At 36.9% G+C, this 22,130-nt stretch overlaps 1 protein-coding gene across 3 annotated transcripts in view; it reads left to right on the forward strand.

The window, feature by feature from the left end:
* The first annotated feature begins 12,616 nt into the window (after window positions 1–12,616).
* Window positions 12,617–22,130, forward strand: part of LOC107718474 (nicalin-1-like) — an 11,431-nt gene continuing 1,917 nt past the window's right edge. The window contains exons 1-13 of one of the 3 annotated variants that reach the window (XM_016525564.1): window positions 12,617–12,907; window positions 15,139–15,329; window positions 15,413–15,557; window positions 16,614–16,708; window positions 17,107–17,187; window positions 18,094–18,197; window positions 18,273–18,361; window positions 19,903–20,042; window positions 20,124–20,302; window positions 20,474–20,561; window positions 21,113–21,151; window positions 21,371–21,534; window positions 21,615–21,668. In XM_016525564.1, the coding sequence (XP_016381050.1) occupies window positions 12,745–12,907; window positions 15,139–15,329; window positions 15,413–15,557; window positions 16,614–16,708; window positions 17,107–17,187; window positions 18,094–18,197; window positions 18,273–18,361; window positions 19,903–20,042; window positions 20,124–20,302; window positions 20,474–20,561; window positions 21,113–21,151; window positions 21,371–21,534; window positions 21,615–21,668 (1,532 nt within the window). In that variant the 5' untranslated portion in view covers window positions 12,617–12,744. Of the gene's footprint in view, window positions 12,908–15,138; window positions 15,330–15,412; window positions 15,558–16,613; window positions 16,709–17,106; window positions 17,188–18,093; window positions 18,198–18,272; window positions 18,362–19,902; window positions 20,043–20,123; window positions 20,348–20,473; window positions 20,562–21,112; window positions 21,152–21,370; window positions 21,535–21,614; window positions 21,669–22,130 lie in introns of all 3 variants that reach the window. The other 2 variants (XM_016525562.1, XM_016525563.1) reach the window with 2 other exon arrangements.

Raw genomic sequence — 22,130 nt, forward strand, 5'->3', positions numbered from 1 at the left:
CGCTGTCGACCGGCTTACGTCACTTCTTAGTACACACTCTCGGTGCGAATGCAACCCTTTAAATGGTACTGGGAAATAGTTCGCGCAAAATCGTCCCAGTACTTTAGTACTGTACATTTAGTTCTGGAACTAAAGCGGTGCGAAAGGCCCTATTGCCAATAAAGAAGCTTTATTTTTAACAGTGTTGGGTTGCATTAATATGTTTCCAGTGCCTTATACCATGTCAGGTTGGATGTATATCACCAGAAACAACTCAATTTTCTACAATGTATATTAGGCCTACTAAAAAAGAAGAGGAAAAAGAAAAATGAGGAACATATAATGGGGTTCAAAAGCCTCAGACCACGTTTCCACCTAAACCTGAAAGTACACTGAAAGTTATGACATTAAATGAAGAGGAACTATTTCTAGGTCACTACTAAAATGCAAGTAAATGAGTGACATTGATCATGTGACTCTTTGTACAGACGGTCGATGAAGCTCAAGATGCTCTTTGGATCATGTCAGAAACAAAGGAGATACACACCAAAGACATTCTTGTTCATTTTTCAATTCAACTTTTAACTCCATTTGTTATGCTAATAATATAATTTGGGATGGAAAGTTTGTATTACATTACGAATACAAACGTCTCTGACATTTGGATACCACTACTTTCACGCTAATGTGAAACATGCTTTTGCACGTAATATTGCACTGCATCCATAAATCGCCAAATCCACTGACCAGCCTGCTAATATTTCATCCTCATGAGAGGCCACAGAATCAATTGACTGCAGAATAAATACCGTTTAACTCTTTTCTTTTGAAGTGCGCATGATAGAGACAGCCGCAATGCATATTAAATATCAAGCTGTGTTGACATGGGCAGACTGTGACCTTGTCAATGAGAAAAATCCATCTGTTCCAAACACAAAAGTTGTCTCAAATTGCTAGCATTTCTAATCTCTGTCATATTTTTCATTGCAAGCTGAGCAACACATCAGTGCATTAATGTCCTTGTCATGTAAGTACATTGACCTGTAGATACAAATTTCCACTTCCATTTCTGATCGATATAGTAGTCACTTATTTTCCAGTCGTATTTCATTGCACAGCATGGCCTTTCTGCCATTTCAATGAGAGGTTGTGTAATAAGTGTGCAATATTTGTTTGATAGAGGGGACATAAAACAAATTAATCTAGCATGGAAGTTCAAATGAAAGGATTTAGTGGAGACCCACTGTCTCACAAGGTGTCCGGAGCACTAAAAACGTCAAACCCGAAGCCAATGCATTATGGGCCCGCGTCTCCACGTGTGTGAGCTTGTACTTCATCAACCACAGCCGAACATTCCAGAGGGTCTGTTCATGCCATGCTTGTAAAGTAAAAATGCAGCAGTCTGGCCTATCAAAGTCATTTCATGCCATGGTTTGAATTTGTCTGGCCGCCTGATTCAATCCTTCCAACCGCATCCCATTTATGAAGGATGGAGTTTGAAAAGAAGCATAAAATTTCCTTCTACTGCTTCCAGACTTTCCAAATGGGTTGTAACTCACTCCAGTACACATTTAAATATTTATCAGGGTCCATGGTCCCTGCACTTGCACCTTGTTCAATACAGTTCAATACAGAAACGTTTCAATCCCAATGCAAAGCACTTATGTTTACCCTGAATGTCTGACAAAAAAAAAAAAAAAAAGATTTGGAATGTCTCAGATTAGTTTGAGCTTAAATTTAACTTAAAACAGGGATCAATGTGAAAATTAAAAAATTTAAAAATCAGATTTCTCAAAATAGACAGACAGACAGACGGACATACATAGATAGATAGATAGATAGATAGATATACAAACACAAAGTGTACCTCAACATGCAGCCTGTCAACAACTTTATTACAAACAACAATTAGCTAAAAAGTCGTTTATCATGCAATACAGAGCCACTTACCGCATTAAATCAAGTATTGTGACCGTAGGGTTCACATGAGGATGTTGGAAGTGAAGTGAACCGCTCCAGATCATGTCATTTCACATCGAACTCCGACGCGAATTTACCAATCCTACTATGATGAAGGTTTGCCTCTTAATATTCATGATCCATGTATTAGCCGTTTGACGAATACCAAGCGACGTCAGAAAGACGTAATTAATATTTAAAGATCAAGCTTTTGCTATAGGAAGGTCAGCGGGCGACGTCAGAATAATTTAACTAACGTTTACAAGAGACTCGTTTGCCATTGGAAGGCTATCAGCTACGTCATCACGATCTACTTAATATTCAAGAGCTGAACCGTTGCCGTAGGAGCGATTCGCGCGCTGCCGAGCTGAGGTAAGGAACTGTCCAATTAACGGCTAAAACTCTCATCTGAGAGAGAAAAAGCGGGATGGAGCGAGAGAGAGACTGAGACTTGTCTAATTATTGTCCCAGAGGATCCTCTTAGTCCATTTCTGAATCACCTCAGCGCTTATTTCTTCAGCTCCAGAGATTTCTTCACCATGTCAATAACATTAGCCTTTAGCCAGAGGAGAAAAGCTTTTAGTGCTGTAATTCTCTCTCTCTCTCGTTCTCTCTCTCATCTCCTTGCCCCTCTTTTTGGCCTCCTGACTGTTTTATCCCTTAAAGGAAAAGTTCACCCAACAAAACGAACATTTTGTCATAATTATTCACTGTAATGTTCCATTCATGAATGTTGTTCATTTGTAATGTGGAAAATATTTGAAAAATATGTCTAAAATATTTGAAAAATCTTCACAGCATGAGTGAAATATATTTTGTTAGTGTTTATAAAACTTGACAGCCACTGACCATATGAAAAATGGATGAAAAACAGCCAGTGAATGAGGGTGAGTAAATAAAGATAAAACATTTATTTCACTTTAGACTATCTGTTCAATAAAGAGCGCTGTTTATCCAGTCAAATGATCAGAATGTGTGCAAACATTTTGCAGTAAAAATGTTGGTTTTATTTGCATCGCATTTTAATGCTTACATTTTTTTCAGGGGGTGATGGAAAAAACGTTATGTTCCTAATCTAAATGTTTGATGCTAACAATTTCTGACAAGAGTGGACAAAAGTTGTCGTTCTTTCCTTTCTAAAACTTTGTCATAATTATTCACTGTAATGTTCCATTCATGAATGTTGTTCATTTGTAATGTGGAAAATATTTGAAAAATCTTCACAGCATGAGTGAAATATATTTTGTTAGTGTTTATAAAACTTGACAGCCACTGACCATATGAAAAATGGATGAAAAACAGCCAGTGAATGAGGGTGAGTAAATAAAGATAAAACATTTATTTCACTTTAGACTATCTGTTCAATAAAGAGCGCTGTTTATCCAGTCAAATGATCAGAATGTGTGCAAACATTTTGCAGTAAAAATTTTGGTTTTATTTGCATCGCATTTTAATGCTTACATTTTTTTCAGGGGGTGATGGAAAAAACGTTATGTTCCCAATCTAAATGTTTGATGCTAACAATTTCTGACAAGAGTGGACAAAAGTTGTCGTTCTTTCCTTTCTAAACTTATTGGCAGAAGATCTCAAGAACACTTAAAAATGATCTGAATTTAATAAGGAAGCGTTTGCATAAACTGATCATTTAAACAGTCCCATCAGTCCTCCTTCCGTAACGCCGCAGTGAAACCTCAGCTATGTTGGAAAGAAATGGCATGGAGTGATGTAAATGTTGTCTGTGGCCATTTCAGATCTGCATCATGATAAGTATGACCACCCAAATTAGCTTACCAGTAACTGTCAAAACATTCAAATTTTGTGGCAGCCAAAAATTAAATAATTTTCCCCCCAACATTTCTTTCAGATTGTCTATGAAAACCACTGTATGATACTCGCAGTGACATCGAGTGACGGAACTTTCGCTGCCCTTTGTTTGTTTGTTTTGCCAGCCTGTGTGCCAGCGTAGTGAAGAAGAAGTGTGGCTTGTTTTGGTCCGAGTGGGCAGTGGTTGTTCGGATGCCATGCCAGCCCGTTGCTCTGCTCGGAAGAAACGCGCACACACACATACACACACACGCTAACACAGACACACAAAGACACAGTGCCGTGTACATCGGAGGCCTTGGTGGTATGTGGCAGATACCCAGAGCTGCGGCCCACTCCAGTGTGCCAAGAAGAATCCCTCTGTTCATGAGGTGGACCGTCACAACAGACTAAACAAGGAAAATGGTCTTTCTCTTGTGTAACCTGAAAAGAATTGAAGATTTAAAGGCATAGACCATGAAATAACAAGAATTTTCTGTGATACAAGTGGTTTGCAAGTTCTGACCCGATGATAACTTTGAAACTGGTTGGAACATACAATCAGCTTCATTGTACATCACTGATTTCTATAGAAGTACACAAATCTGCAAGGCTCCACCATGTGGTCAAGTTGGAGAATTGTTGCCAAACATAACAAACTGATTCCCAGAAATCAGTGTCTAGAACCACAACAGTCTAAACTGCACTTGGATGGTTTTTGGATATACAGGTTGGCCATATATGTTATGCTTTAAAACTTTAGTAATTTTATAATCTTAAACTACTTTATCCTAAGCTGTTTTATTTCCGTATGAATCTTAATGTAAGTCTAATATATTGTTTTGTCCTTGTTCCCTTTTGAAACTCTTTGCACTTTACTTAACTTTCACTGGGTTTTTTAGGCAATATTAGTCTCATATTCCAAGCATTACAGAATTATTTCACTAAAGATTGTAAACTGACCACCTTCATTCATAAAAATAAAGGTTCTTTATTGGCATTTTTAAGTCAAGTCAAGTCAAGTCACCTTTATTTATATAGCTAGGATGACCATACGGGCCATTTTTACAGGACGCGTCCTTGCCAGGATTTCTATATTGCCTAAAATAGCCAGGTTTTGGCTGTTTGCACTGTGCAGATCGATCGTTATATGACATTCACGAGAGCTATAGAGAGCAGAGCAGATGGCTCCTTATGCTTTCGAATCGCTCTCGTGGTACTTTGGTGTCATTCAATAATTTGGTGTCACGCAGCGACGCTTCAAGTCGAATGAATGAACAAACACGTGCACGTATTTGCATCGCTTTGATCGTTCTCTGTAGATCTCACCTTCTCACGCGCCACGATTGGTAGATTATATACAATACCTGCATGTTATTGGTCAAACTACTTTGGATGTTTTAGGCAATATAAAAATCCTGGCCAGGACGTGTCCCGTATGAATGGCACATATGGCCACCCTATATATAGTGCTTTTAACAATACAGATTGGGTCAAAGCTTTACAGTATCAAAATAGGAAAATAGTGTGTCAATGCAAAAGGACAATAGTAAACGCTCAATTTTTAGTTAAAGGCAGTTCATCATTGAATTCAGTGATGTCATCGTCCAGCTCAGTTCAGTTTAAGTAGTATCTGTGCAATCAAGTCAACGATATCGCTGGAAATCCCCAACTAAGCAAGCCAGAGGCGACAGCGGCAAGGAACCAAAACTCCATCGGTGACAGAATGGAGAAAAAAACCTTGGGAGAAACCAGGCTCAGTCGGGGGCCCAGTTCTCCTCTGGCCAGCCGAATCAGCAGGTTGATCCATGCTGCAGCAAAGTCACATTGTGCAGAGGACTCAACTGGTTCTTGTGGTCTTGTCCCGGTGGCCATCTAGGAGACAAGGTTTTCACTGGGGATCTGTCTCTGGGGCTCATGTTGTCCTGGTCTCCGCTGACATTCAGGGCTGTAGAGGTCATCTCTAGGTGCTGATCCACCATCTGGGCTGGATACGGACTGGATCTGGTCGCTACGGTGACCTCAGAATAAGAAAGAAACAGACTAATATTAGCGTAGATGCCATTCTTCTTACGATGTAACAAGTACATTGTATGTTATTGAAAGTGTTCCCAGTTCCGGTTGAACATTTTTGAATTGATTTTTAATTGAATAAAGAGCCAACTTTCCATTGGACAAAAGGTTCTTTATAGTGGAAAAACATTTATTCAGATGATTCAAATGTTCGTCACACTAAGAAATAAGGTTCTTTGGGGAACCAAAATGGTTCTTTTATGGCATCGCTGCGAAAACCCCCATTTGGGGCCCAAGTTTGTTTCATCAAACCTGTAGTGAACTCTGGTCTGTTACTATCTTTTTTTACTATTTGTTTATCTTTTAATTATATATTGTGATTTATGCATATGTGGTGATTCATCAGCTTGACTCAGAATGATCACATCTGTGGCAACGTGGATCCTCTCAAACAGATGAGCATAAAATCCTAAAAGACTGCCTGCACTGGAGGCTCCAGACCACAGATGGGCCTCCACATCTGGCAGCCACCCCTGTGCTTAGATCAAAGTTAAATCCTGGACTGTGAGGACAGGTGGCATAGTAATCCCTGTTCAAAGAGGCCCGTGGACATCCAGATTTCAGTGGCATATGCAACACCCTTCATCGGAATGGTGCAATGGTGGATTGCATTGCTTCTTTAAGCGTGCCTCACTGCAGCTGATCTGAGATCATAGTTTTGGCTGTTCTGCTGGGTGGCATCTACCTCAAGCCCCCTCCGCCTTTAGGAACGGGTTTGACATGACCAATTCATCATCTCTCCCTCACCGCTCCATCATTCGCACAGGCAATCCATCAAGACCAGACGCTAAGACAAGGCAGCGGAGAAGAGAGCAGCTCTGGATGAGACGCTAATGCTGTCTGCAGCCATTGCTCAAGGGAGACACTTGATGTTACCACTTCAAGCGTAGTATTGCAGTTTTAATGCGGATGTAGATTATATCTCAATTACAGCCCTGTCGTCTCAACTGCATTGGATTCACAAAAAAAGTTTTAAATGTTAAATGCTCTATTAACAGTCTGACCTTTGAACTAGACATTCATTTAGACTTGCTTTATATATTAATAAAGGCACTGTTTGTTCTGATTGTAAACATGGGCGGCAATCTGACCACTGGGCTCTTTTTCATCACTTGTAGCTAAGAAGTTTCTTCATTTCCCGTGCAGAGCTTTCCAGATTTGCGTCTGGATCACTGATAGCACAATGTACAAACACGTCCCAATGTCTCCAAATCCTCAGGTAGTCCAGAACTCATGGCCACTAATTAGGATCTGATGGTGTGCTTTAAATAAGGTATTTAATTCTTTGTTGCCCTTGAGCTAAAAGGATCAAGATCCTCCACATCTTGGGTTAGAAAACTGACACTGAAGAATCTTTTATCTCAAGCTGTACAAATCACAGTATTAATATGAGCTAGCAAATAGTTCAACTTTCAAAATTACCTTGAAGACAAAAGAAGACCTTGAAGATCATATCTTGTGTGTATCTTGCCATGATTCATCACTGAATCACAAAGAAATGCAAAAAGTGTTGAGACTCAAGGGGCCAGCAAAATGTATTCCAGTCCTACATTTTCTGTGATGAAATATGAAAAGAAAAACCTTGGACTCTAAGATCTGATATTCAAACTATAATGGACTTACTTGTGATATCAAGTAGAGGGGTTTTTTAATCAATCAGTTAACCAAAAAGATTTACACGTCTACAGATTAATTCAAAAATTTGTCCAAAACAAGTGTTATTGAATTTGGAATCAATCTTTTTCTTCTTGTAAACTGACTTGCAACAAACAAAATGTGCCCATTCATTCAGTCATTGTTGGGCAACGGATCCTCAATGCACGAAAGCAAGCTTTAAAGATTAATTTAGATGATTAAAACACCACTAGAGCTGTCAAGAAACATAAGTGTGGCACTGATAAAATTGAGAGTGTCACAATGGTGTGCCAACAAGGTTATTTTAGAAGAATATTGTGACATTTTGCAGAAGTAGACTGTTTTATCATTGTTTTCTTTTGAAAAGTGATGTGAAACAGAAGTCTTACTCATTGTTTATGATATTGCGTTGCATTTAGTACTAGTCAAGTGTGTGTTGCACAGCAGCCAATTTAAATCAGAACACTTTTGATGTATAATAATGCATCTGTGTCATACACATAAAGTTCACTGGGCGAATTTCTGTCATAGTGCGTCTTCTGTTTGTTGCTCTAAAGGTCATACACTGATTTAATGTCAGGCCTGAAGCGTTTTTATATTAAAAGTCAGACCATAGACAGCATGTCCTGCTCTTTGCTCTTTTAGAGTAAATGGCTTCTTTCAGAGCCATAGTGGGAGTTTAATTGCTGCGTATTGAAGATGTTAACTAATTACAGTAACTGCCCAGCCCACACACATACCTCTGACTTGCTACAATCTGTTTCGATGATTAAACAGTGCTTTCAAAGCTAACAAAATTATGTTCTGGGAACATTTTGGTTACATGCCTGTTATGTTATAAAAAATCATTTCTGAATGTTCTTTTTTTATTTTTTTAAACGTTTTTTCTTGGTTATGCAAATGTTTGTGAAAAACATAAAGGGAAAGTTCCATTTTATTATTATGGGAATGTTACTTTTAAATGTTCTCTGAATGCTAAAAAAAAGTAGTATGTCAAAAGTTCCATGAATGATGTATAAATAATGTTTATGTGCTAACATTTTTAGAACATTATTAAAGGAGTAGTTCTCCCCAAAATTGACATTTGCTGAAAATGTTCCTCACCCTCAGACCTTCATCAAAACAAATTTGGAGAAATGCAGCATTCCATCACTTGCTCAGCAATGGATGCTCAGCAGTGAATGGGTGCCGTCAGAATGAGAGTCCAAAAAGCTGATAAAAAACATCACAATAATCCACAAGTAATCCACTTGACTCCAGTCCATCAATTAACATCTTGTGAAACAAGAAACTTTTGCTTTGCGAGTTCTCGAACCATGATATTGCTTTCTCTAGTGGAAAACTCATCTCGTCTGAATCAGGAGAGAAATCTGCACAGATTAAGAAGATTCGCTTTACAAGCGAAAACAAATATATTGGTGAATTTGGATGCGAGAGGACAACAGGAGATGAACATTTCCACTGGATGAAACGTTATTATGGATTATTGACTCATATTTTAGGAAGCAAACATTTAAAGGTATAACGCCTTGATGGATTTGTTTCTTACAAACACGCAGCTTTTGGCTTCTCAAGACATTAACTGGTGGACTGGAGTGGTGTGGATTACTTGTGGATTATTGTGATGTTTTTATCAGCTGTTTGGACTCTCATTCTGACGGCACCCATTCACTGCAGAGCGTCCACTGCTGAGCAAGTGATGGAATGCTACATTTCTCCAAATCTGATGAAGAAACAAACTCATCTACATCTTGGATGGCCTGAGGGTGAGTACATTTTCAGCAAATTTTAAACTATTCCTTTAAATACCTGATAACTTTGAACAAACAATCTATTACGGTTACTGGAACAACATTTGTACATAACTTTGCCATGAGCATTAGCCAAAGTACTGAAAACATTCCCTGTTCGTTGGGTTATCACATTAGCTTAAAAAGAAGGTAACACAATGGCACATTTGTGACGCACAAGAGCTGCAATAAAAACGGCTATGTTTCAAAAGAGCTTTGGTCAGCCACAACATTGCAGCATCACAATAAAAGAAAAAGACATCACGTTTAACATGAAGCAGGGTCATGGACTATTTAACCATATTAATATATAATATAACATTATTTCATGCACAGTTGACTCCATTCTGTTATTTGAGGCAAATTGCCATTTATCTCTAAACACAACTATAATGGTAAACAAGATAATAGACTTTCAAGGGAGAGACGTTGAGCCACATTTGCATTTCCCAAACATTTTGAATCCCATCAGGCACATTCGAGACAATATCGTATGCACCACTTCACAATATTTTCCCAGACAGAACATTAACGCTGCTCTGCAAAGTCCTCAGAGCAATAACCAGACCCTGTGTTCAACAGAGGAAGGAGAACTATAAAGAGTTCAGGCCAATCTTCTGGACCCGTTGAAACTGATCTGCTCTGCTAATGGACGATATAACATCTCTCCGGTTTAAGGAAGCAGAAAGGGCATGTTGGACATGCTTTGTGCGTATGGGTCAGCGGAAGCACTGAAGTCGCTGTGAGACAAAAGTGGCCCTTTCATTTAGAGTCCAAACTCTAAATATCAGATAAAGGGTGCCGTCCGGCCCGTGTGGCTTTCAGAGAGCCGGAGCGCATCTGAAACGGGATCTGAAGAGATGAGCCGCGTGAGTCTCTCCTGAATGCATTAATGCAACTTAATGGAAACGCTGGCTCCTCCAGGACTACTCCGTCCATTAGCTCTGACTGCGCTGCCTTTCCAGACCATCAGAATGCAAGCCAAGCTGTCTGTTTCACTGTTGACGTTATATCTGTTCGTGTTTACATTCACGTGTTTATTGCCCTGAACAAGTGCACGTCTATAGGTGACTTGTTCACGGCAGTGGCTTTGCACACACACAAACAGAAAGCCAGTGAGTGAAGGATTATAGCTATTTTGAGAGGCTAGACTTTAGTTTAGACTGAGACTTTAGTTGGTCACAGAGAACTGCATGTTACACATGCTGTCTGAACACGTAAAATAACAAAATATGCATGCTTTGAAAATGTTCCAATTAAATTATAAAAACGTTCCCTGATTATTCAAAATGTCAATTTTTGAACGTTTAAAAAACGTTTCTCCTTGGAACATTAAGGGAACTTTGCATTTTAGAACTCTGCAAACAATGACACTATTAATGTTCTCAGAATGTAATGACCAGTGTTGGGGAAAGTTACTTTTAAAAGTAATGCATTACAATATTGCGTTAATCTTCTGATTTCTCTCAGCATGGGGGACAGGAGAGCTGTCAATCAATAAATTGGAAAAAAAAAAAGTAACTTGCGTTACTTATTTGAAAAAGTAACTCAGATATTCTCTTGTAAATTAAAAAGTAATGCGTTACTTTACTAGTTACTTGAAAAAAGTAATCTGATTACGTAACTCGCGTTACTTGTAATGCGTTCTCCCCAACACTGGTAATAACATATTAAAAACTTTAGATGAACGCCCAACTAAAAAACGAAAAAACTTTCCATGAACAATAAATATAAATAACGTTTTTGTGCTAATGTTTACTAATGAACATGATTAAAGACCAGATAACTTGGACTAAATGTTCTGTTAACGTTTATTCATAACTTTGAGAAAGCTTTGCCAGAACGTTCCGAGAACATTTTTGAAGCGATTGGCCTTTTATAAAAAACCACTGAACACTTTGGAGACTGTTTTCTATATTATAGCACTTAAACAGATTGATTGACTCCCTCAACCACTTATAGCCATTACTAGAGTTTACCTTTCTATTCTAAATGGCATTAAATATTCTGCTTAATGTGCTTTTTGTTTATTCAAAAATATTTGCACTGCTTTAATAGGTATTTCTCATAAGGATTATGGGAAAACGCCCATTTTAATGTCATATAATTGTTTAATAATCACACGATTGGGAAACTTGTAACTGGAATCCTGTATGGATCCATTTTTATAGTAAACAAAAGCAGAAAAGACTTCACACAAAGATAGCAAATAAAAGCAAACCTCTATTGCCTATAGACTTCACCTCACAAATAAAGCACTTTCAGCCTTTAGAATCTGTTTTTGTATTTTAGATGTGAAAAAATTTAAATGTATCTGTAGGTCTTATTTAGAAAAGTCCAACTGGGGTCAGATTTTGATTATTGGGAAAGACTCCCCTCTAGTGGACAATAAGAGCACTTAATTGTAATAATTTCATGTAACTTTTACATATATAATTTACTTTAATTCAAACATTATTATTATTATTATTAGGCTATTGTTATTGTTTTTATTATTATTATTACATTTCAGGGAGTATACTGTTTTGTATATAACCAAGAAATAATATAGCTTAATTATTTAATGTAATATTTAATTATTTATTTTAATTTAGATATTATTATTATTATTATCCAGTTTCAGGGAGCATATTGTTTTGTATCTAACCAATATAGTTCCATTTATAGTTAAATTATTTAATGTCATATTTAATTATTAATTTTAATTGAGATATTATTATTATTATTATTATTATTCAGTTTCAGGGAGCATATTGTTTTGTATATAACCAAGAAATAATATAGTTTAATTATTTAATGTAATATTTAATTATTTATTTTAATATAGACATTATTATTATTATTATTATCATCATCATCATCAGGGAGCATATTGTTTTTTATATAACCAATAAAACAGTAGTTTGATTTAATTCTAGTTTGAAAATCTAATTTAATGTGACTCATTAATTATTCTGACTAGTAAATAAAAAATAAAATAAAATAAAAATATTTTAGAAACATTTAATTATTTAATTAAAATATGGCAGCGTTTGTACACAAGGGAAAATACATGAATTTATTAGTAATTCTTTAAATTATTCTTTATATGAATAAATTGCACTGCACTCCCCACGTGTAACTGCTTCTGTGTGTTTTGCAAAAAATAAAAAATAATAAAAATAGACAATAAATCTGACTAGAGAAAAAGGTCAGATGAGGCTGTCCCTGAATTTTCCTGATGGACCCCAACTATCACCATCAAGAGGCACATGGACAATATTTCATCCATTAAAATTATTTTCTAAAACCCCAAATCCTTAATTTGATATATTAAACCAAATCTGTCATAGAAAAAGCTAAACGTGCATCGATGAAACAATGCAGGCAGGCGTGTAGGTGTCCGTGGACTTCGCCTGCCTGAAATTCTCACCGCGGCTCCTGACAGCTCGAGCGAACTCCGTCAGTCATTCATTCCGTCTTTTCTCGGTTTCTCTCCGCAGGAATCTACCGCACCGGCTGCAGCATGTTCGAGGAGGCCAGTGAGGTGTTGGAGAACATGCTGAAGTGGTCGCTGCCGCTGAGTTTGGTGCTGTTTCTGGTGCTGGTGTGTCCGCTGCGGGCGGAAGCGGCGCATGAGTTCAGCGTGTACCGCATGCAGCAGTACGACCTGCAGGGACAAACCTACGGTAAGAAACTCGCTACTCTTCAGAACATCCCATAATGCTGTATTAGGCTGGCTTGAGAAAGCCTGCCTACTGATCTGCTGTTTCAGCTTCTTCTTAGACTACATTTCTGAACGCTACTCCTCCGAGAGCTTTCAAGCTACAACCACCAAACTCGGATCCGCTCAGACCTTCAGACTGTTGTTCTGTTCTGTTCAGAATGTTTAAATGAGCCAAGACAATTCAAACTGCAACTGTCAAAATTCAAATCTAAATTCCAAGAATCCCTTGAGACTCAAATAATATTATAATATTTCTTTATCTATCTATCTATCTATCTATCTATCTAACATTTCTTATCTATCTATCTATCTATCTAATATTTCTAATCTACCTATCTAATATTTCCTATCTATCTATCTATCTATCTATCTATCTAATATTTCGTATCTATCTATCTATCTAGCCAATCCTAGCAACTAGCCTAAGACAGTAGTAGATGCCTCATTAGCGACTGTTTCTATGGGCTGCTTTACGTAAGCCGTCCGCCATATTGGAAGGGTCAACTTGACATCATTCACCATAATAATCAATGAATATTCGAAAATGCCAGAATCCTTATATATCTATGGTTCCGCCCCTCTCTTGCATTCTCACCTGTGATGGTTTATCCCGTTTCTTCTGGAATTTAAACCCCGGCGTTTTTTTTTTACAACCATCGGCTGTGCAGGATTGTGTCATCTTGATTATTATGGTCAATGATGCCAAGTTGACCGTTGCTAGATTGGTGGACCGTTTACGTGCTTGGAGCTGTCGAATGAGGTATCTACCTATACATATCTATGCTATCAGTGCACTAATTCAAGCTAGCAACATGCTAATCATGGTATCAATGTGTTAAAACATGCTAGCAATAAGTTAAATCATGTTAAAACATGCTAGCAATGTGCTAAATCATGCTAACAATATGCTAGCAACATGCTAATCAAGTTAGAAACATGCTAGCAACATGTTAACACGATTCTAATCATGTTAAAACATGCAAATCATGTTAGAAACATGTTAGCAAAATGTTAACAACATGCTAATCATACTAGCAACCATAGATATGTATACGCAGATGCCTCATTAGCGACTGTTTCTATGGGCCGCTATACGTAAGCCGTCTGCCATATTGGAAGGGTCAACTTGACGTCATTCACCATAACAGTAACACAAGTTACCAATGTTTCAAAACTTGTAATATTAGGTTAATAATTTAAAAACACAAAACAACACATTCTCACCTGTTTAAGGTTATCCCGTTTCTTCGGGAATTTAAATCCCGGCGGTTTTTACAACCATCGGCTGTGCAGGATTGTGCCATCTTCGAATATTCATTGATTATTATGGTGAATGACGTCAAGTTGACCGTTAAATATGGCGGACGCGTCTACGTGCTTGGCGCAGGCGAATGGGGCATCTACCTGTACATTTCTATGCTAGAAACATGCTAGCAACATGCTAACTACATGTTAATCATGCTAGCAACATGCTAATCACGTTAGAAACAATTTTTATTTTAAACATATTATTTTGTAATATATTTAGGTACTTTTTTCCCCAATTCATTTTATTTTTTTATTTATAGCTTTTCTAAATAATATAATTTATTATTTTATTTATATCAGTTAGTTGCCAAGGCAACATTTCAAATTTTCATGTAGGTTTTTTTTGTTTGTTTGTTTTCAGATTTTTCATTTAATATTTATTTTGTTTTATTTCAGCTTCATTTCAGTTAACAAAAATGTTTTTACTAGCGTGTTAGTAATGTTTTTTAAAATTCAAGATGCGCCAGCATTGTTTATCAAACATCTCGTCAAATGTGTTCTTCATGAGTAGATGTCATGAATCAAAACTGGTTTTATAGGACTTTTCAGCTATAAACAAGCTGAAAACACTCTAACTGAAAAACCTTTAGTGCTTTTCTATAGTATTAAGCCTCAAATGTCAACAATACATCGGATTGGTTTCTTCTTTAAATTATAAAAAAGTAAAAATATGAATGGTATTATAATGTTATACTAAAACTAAAACAATGGAAAAACCCTTAAGATAACATGTAGAAAGAAAGAAAAACATATCTTAAGCGTGCAGAATAACATAAGTGGACTTTGAACGATTAATTGAACGATTACGTAATTGTGGCATCCATAATTGTAATTGCGATTTGAAATTCGATTAATTGTGCAGCCCTAATCCAAGCTCATTCGCAGGTTCCCGTAACGCCATTTTAAACACGGAGGCTCGTACGATGGAGGCCGAGGTGCTCAGCCGTCGATGTGTGATGATGCGGCTCGCCGATTTCTCTTACGAGAAATATCAGAAAGCCCTGCAACAGTCAGCGGGAGCCGTGGTCATCATACTGCCCCAGAACATGTCCACTATGCCGCAGGACATAGTGCAGGTAACGCTGGCACCCGCTAGAGTCTCGTGTGGGCCGGCCCCGCTCGCTGGAGGCTGATTGTGGTGTGTTTCGGTCTTCTGTAGCAGTTCATGGAGCTGGAGACGGAGCTGCTGGCCACGGAGACCATCGTGCCCGTCTACTTCGCTCTGGAGGACGAGGAGCTGCTGTCCATCTACACGCAGACGCAGATCTCCTCTTCCTCACAGGGCTCTTCATCAGCTGCTGAAGGTACTTCACGCTGGAGCACGGAAAATATTTAGTTCTGTGGCATTGTTTATGGCTGTGCAGAGGGAATATAGTTTATATGAAGTGCTTTATTAAAGTTCATGATATATTTTTTAATTTTGTTTTTAATTTTTATTTTATATCAGTATTAAATAATTATAGAAAATAAGTTGATTTTATATATAATAAAACATTTATATATATATTAAAATATATTTTGAATCGTATATAAATACAAATGCTTTATTTACGTGTATTTATATATTTGAATGTAACTTATTTTTACATATATTTTATAGCATATATATATATACTATATAGAATGATAATTTATAATGAAGTGCATATACATATACATATGTGTTCTGTTAAAATGTCATGCATACTAATTAATATTTAATATTTATATAGTATATATTTTTATAAAGTATATAAAATTCGAAATTACAATAAAGCGTATATGCATATACAAATATATTTTAGTAATATATAGTTACACATATAAATATATGCTTTGTTTTTAATAATTAATAATATTTTATACATAATAATTTAAAATATTGTTTATAAATACATTTTGTGTGTGTGTTTTGTTTTATAATATTTCCATATTTATTAATGTGATATATTGTTTGTATGTGTATTTTACATATATTTATTTAAATTCCATTGACTTTTTATGATGTATATTAAAGTATTATATTTTTTATACAGTATATATAGTAATTAGAAAAGTTATAATCAAGCCTATATACATAAATATACCATAAATATATGGTATCAATATATAGTATTACATTAAAGTGTACATATACTACATTTTAATAGTATTTTATACATATACATTTATTATATTGTTTATATATTTAATATAATATTTATATATGCAGATTTCAAATGTACTTTTAAGTGTTATATGTGTGTGTATGTATGTATGTGTTTATATATATATATATATATATATATATATATACATATATATACATATATAGTTTTTAGTGTATATTTATATATTATAAGTTGAAGTTTATTAAACATGACTTGTATGTTTTGGACCAGTGCTGCTGCACACAGCGACAGCTAACGGTTTTCAGATGGTGACCAGTGGAGCTCAGAGTAAAGCTGTCAGTGATTGGGCCATTACTAGTCTAGAGGTGAGTATAACTGACTCCAGAACATAAACCCAGCTCCTGTCAGCAAATACTCACCCTCATGCCGTTTAAAAACCCGTGTGACTTTCTTTGTCCTGTGGACCGAGAGCGAAGATGTTTTGAAGAACGTTCATGCTGATCTCTATCCTCCAATGAAAGTCAATAGTGATCAGAAGCTGTCAAACTCCAAAAAGGATCATAAAAGTAGTTCATCCACTTTTGGGCAATGTGTTGGATGCTCTAGCAGCAGTTTTAGGCACAGAGGACATTAATAACACTAATCTGAGAGGGTCAGTTGAGTTGAACGTGACAGTCAGGTGTTTATAAGCCCTCCAGCTGCACAGAAATGTCACTCAAGATTAGCTTCACGCTAACTAGTTGCCCTTTTTTCGTGTTGTCAGGGTCGTCTCACAGGTGCGGGAGGAGAAGATCTGCCCACTATCGTCCTGGTGGCTCACTACGACTCTTTTGGAGTTGCTCCGGTAAGGACGTCATGTAGGCCTGGGCGATAAAACGGTATCGATATTTATCGACGGTACACCTTCTTCGATAACGATAGAAAAAAATGTTCGATATAGCGCATGATATAGGCAGGTGCTATGAGGGACGCAGACAGCACACACAAACACGAACACATGATGAAATGAGTTTTTAGACGGACAAATATGACTGCTGCACTCGCGTCTCACACAAGAGATGTATAGAAAGCCATTTAAAGTTAAAACTGTTTTAGAAAACTTTTAGAAAACATGTCACGAATCTGTGGAGGTTTATTCCTTTTCACTGCGTCTCATATGTTTTTAAATGCAATCTGTGTGATGGGCGATTCAGCTCTTTGTATTAAGCAATGCATAAATACGTGATGCTGTTTTTTTGCATTGTTTATGCAATTTACGAAATTATATTTGATTTATATGAGTTAATTTAGACGTAATGCACATTTTTTTTATAGACAGTTATTTCCTTGCATTGACAATTTAAATGTGCTGCATTATTTTGTTCATTGCGCCCTCCTGTGGCTTCGGGAGACAAGACAAAAGATTCCTTGAGACCTATTTAAACTGCATATAAAACATTAGAAATTAGATATTAGTTTAATTTTAATTGTGTGTTTAACTGTTAAAACTAAAAAATATTTGTTGTTTGTCTCAATAAATTGGGTTAATTTAAAAATACAGTGGTTAAATTTGAAAAAAAATAATCTATTGCTCTTTGTTTTAAAAAAGGTTATAAAAAATGTCAATAATTATCGATACCAAACGATATGAAACATTATATCGTTGATACATTTTTTAGCTATATCGCCCAGCCCTAACGTCATGTCATTTTCATTCTTCATACTCATTTTTGAGTTATTTGTTGAGATATTCAGTGTTTTTTTCTTTCAGTGGCTGTCGTACGGCGCGGACTCAAACGGCAGCGGTGTCGCCATACTGCTGGAGCTCGCAAGACTGTTTTCTAGACTCTACTCCTACAAACGCACTCATGCAGGGTAACTGATGATTTATGTCGTAATTTTGATACAGTTTTCTGTCTGCGTGCTTTACAAAAAATGTCTTTCTTGTAGATACAACCTGCTGTTTTTCTTGTCGGGAGGCGGGAAGTTTAACTACCAAGGCACTAAACGCTGGCTGGAAGACAACCTGGATCACACAGGTACCTCACGACCAAAGCTGTACTTGATGGGTTGAACATTTTACTCGCATTTGCGACTAAAAATAGATGTTTATGAACGTGCAGAGCAAATATAGTTTATATGAAGTACAATTTCAAAAGAAGTGTCTCAGTGTATAATTAAAAGTCTCGTATTATGCATGTTTTTTTTTCTGGTTATGTTTTGGTATTTTGGGAAACAATGTGTTTGTTATGAGTAGCTAAAAGTAGTAAAGCATATACATTTCAAAATAAGAGTCCTGGTGTATTTTGGGCTAATTAAAAATCCTGTTTTATGCAGAACATATTTTTTCTAGTTATTATTGGTATTTTGGTTACACGACAAAATGTATCTGGCATTTAATTTAAAGTTTAAATCAGTGTATAATTAAAAGTCTCGTATTATGCATGTTTTTTTTTCTGGTTATCTTTTGGTATTTTGGGAAACAATGTGTTTGTTATGAGTAGCTAAAAGTAGTAAAGCATATACATTTCAAAATAAGAGTCCTGGTGTATTTTGGGCTAATTAAAAATCCTGTTTTATGCAGAACATATTTTTTCTAGTTATTATTGGTATTTTGGTTACACGACAAAATGTATCTGGCATTTAATTTAAAGTTTAAAATATACAAAATTCCATAATTATAAAAAAAATACAGTTTGAAGCAGAAATATTTTGTACTTTTTGTAATCGAGTAAATTAAATCATTTTGCTTGTAAATGTCTCCACAGTTCTTTGATACATTTTTATTGCGCTTCTTAATTTAAAAAATATTTTATTGTTCTAAATATTTTTTTTTTTATTTCACAGTCAAATTTTACAAAAGTAATTTTAATATTGTTATTTAGTACTACTACTACTACTAATAATAATAAAAATGATAATAAGCAGTAAATTCGAAGCTGTTTAAAAAAAAAAAAAACATTTTAAACCGCAATCTTTATCAGGGAAAAAAAAAAGATAAAAATTCTTCTTGACGTGAGAAAAGCATCAGTCCCTGCTGAAATGAAACGGTACGGATTAGGGCTGTGACGATAAATCTATGCAGAATCGATTCGTGGATGGATTCTGAGATCTTCTGAATGCATTGCCATTCTCTCTGGAATCGATTCTGAGCTTATATTTTAACAGCAGATGGCGCTCTAATCTAGTTTTTATCCGCACACTCAAATGCTCATGAAGAAGAGCGCAGAAGAGCACTTGTGTGTTCAGCGGAGTCTGTAATTTCACCTCAGCTCAGAATGCTTTTATGACGTGAGATTAATGTAAACACAGCCCACTGTGAACACCCTTGTAATTCGCTTCAACCTTTTCGAAATTTTATGAATGATTATTTTAGGTTCAAGTGTGTGTAAGGATTTGGAAACGAACAGAGTACAGCTATTTCTAAAGCATGCAGCGCCATCTGCTGTTCAAAACTAAGCTCAGAATCGACTCGAGAAAGAATCGCGATGCATTCGGAAAATCTGAGAATTCTCGATTCACGATGCATCGATTTATTTTCCCAGCCCTAGTATGGATTGACCTCCCCCTTGTCTTTCAGATTCCAGTCTGCTCCAGGACAACGTGGCGTTTGTTTTGTGTCTGGACACTCTGGGTAACAGCGACAACCTTCACCTCCACGTGTCCAAGCCTCCGAAAGAGGGAAACCCACAGCATGTCCTGCTCAAAGAGCTAGAGACTGTAAGATTCTCCGCTCCTCATCTAGAAATAAACACAGCATTTACTCCTCATCGGCCGGTCATCGTTGTGTCCCGTCATTAGGTTGCGGCCCATCAGCACCCTGACCTGAAGTTCTCAATGGTCCACAAGAAGATCAACCTGGCCGATGACACTCTGGCGTGGGAGCACGAGCGCTTCGGCATCCGCCGCCTGCCCGCCTTCACCCTGTCCCACCTGGAGAGCCACCGCAGCCCTGCGCGCCACTCCATCATGGACATGCGGTCAGTGTCGTCCTCTCTGGAGGGGGCGGGAGAGGCCACCGCTGGGTGGGTGATGATTGGTGCTCTCTCTCTGTCACCCCGTCGTAACCCTAACGACTAGTTCCCTCCCTCGCTGCCCATTGGTTGATTCAGTTGATGACGTCATCTTTCTCTTGATTCCATTTCCCGCAGGCCTCACGTGGATCTGCCGAAGCTCAGTCGCAACACTAAAGTCATCGCTGAAACGCTGGCGAGAGTCATATACAACCTGACGGAGAAGGTAATGTTGCATTATCTTCGTTTCTCTACAAATGTTGATGTGTGTGCGAATTAATTTTATCAACATATTAAATCTAGAGTAAATGTACGACCATTGTTTTGATCTTGTGTATGTTTAGTTTTATCTTTTCTGTTAAAAATTGTGATTTAAAATATTTGTATTTTAAACAGCTTCAGGTTTGCTGATTATTATTATTACTAAATAAAAATATTAAACAAAATAAGATATTATTGTAATATTTGACTAAAATAAAAAATAATCACTAAAAATATTAAACAAAATAAGAAATATTATTATTGTAATATTTGACTGTAAAAGAAAGAGAAACATTTTTTTACAATACAAACTGTAAGAAACTAAAACAGACTACCATACTTCACTCTGAGAAACAGCGCATGTATTTATTTAATTATAAATTTATATTTGATAATCACACTAAACCATATCACAATTTTGGCTTCATTATGTTTAAACATGCAGCTCTACCACTGAGCATCACAAAGCCCAAAATGTGTATTTTAATGATGTGATGGTTGTCTTGTGTCACGCAGGGTGTCAGCGGAGACCTGCAGATCTTCACTGAACAGATGGTGAGTATGAGAAGAAAAAATCAATCAAAAATACCATGTTTAGCACATTTTAATCTTCAGAGTTGCACTGAACAGCCCTCACTCGCAGTATTTTAAGGCGCAGCATCTGTGTGTGTTTCCCAGCGCTTGAGCTCTCAGTGCAGACTTGTCTCTGTAAAGCTGACGTCTTGTGTCTGGTTGGTTTGTTGTTGTTTAAGCGCGGCTCTGTGTTCTCATCAGCAGGTGCAGGAGGATCAGCTGGAGTCACTGGTGGACTGGCTGACAGCTCAACCGCGAGCCGCCCAGCTGGTGGACAAAGACAGCAGCATCGTCAACACGCTGGAGTATTACCTGAACCGCTATCTGAAGGACGTCAAGAGACACCTGGTCAGAGCCGACAAGAGGTGAAATCAGCACAGCCGTGATCCCATGTTGAGTGGAAATGAATATTCAGGGATTAATCAATTTTTTTGTTTTTTGACAGGGACCCTGAATTTGTCTTTTATGATCAACTCAAGCAGACCATGAATGCTTATAGGTGAGATTTTCAATGATTTGATGTTTAAAGGAACACGCCACTATTTTTGTAAATAGGCTCATTTTCCAACTCCCCTAGAGTTAAACAGTTGAGTTTTACCGTTTTCGAATCTATTCAGCCGATCTCCGGGTCTGGCGGTAGCACTTTTAGCTGTAGCTTAGCATAGATCATTGAACATTGCGAAAATCGCAACTTTTCATTTTCTGTCGGTCTTAGTACACGATGAAACTACAGAAGAGTCAAGCTTTAAATAGGAAAAATATAGAAACTCTTTGGTCATTTTTGAGCGAGATGCTAACGGTCTAATCAGATTCATTGATCTATGCTAAGCTACAGCTAAAAGTGCTACCGCCAGACCCGGAGATCGGCTGAATGGATTCGAAAACGGTAAAACTCAACTGTTTAACTCCCGGGGAGTTGGAAAATGAGCCTATTTTCAAAAAAAGTGGAGTGTTCCTTTAA

This window comes from Sinocyclocheilus rhinocerous, unplaced genomic scaffold (genome assembly GCF_001515625.1).
Source record: "Sinocyclocheilus rhinocerous isolate Xijiao unplaced genomic scaffold, SAMN03320098_v1.1 scaffold92, whole genome shotgun sequence".
NCBI classification, from domain to species: Eukaryota; Metazoa; Chordata; class Actinopteri; order Cypriniformes; family Cyprinidae; genus Sinocyclocheilus; species Sinocyclocheilus rhinocerous.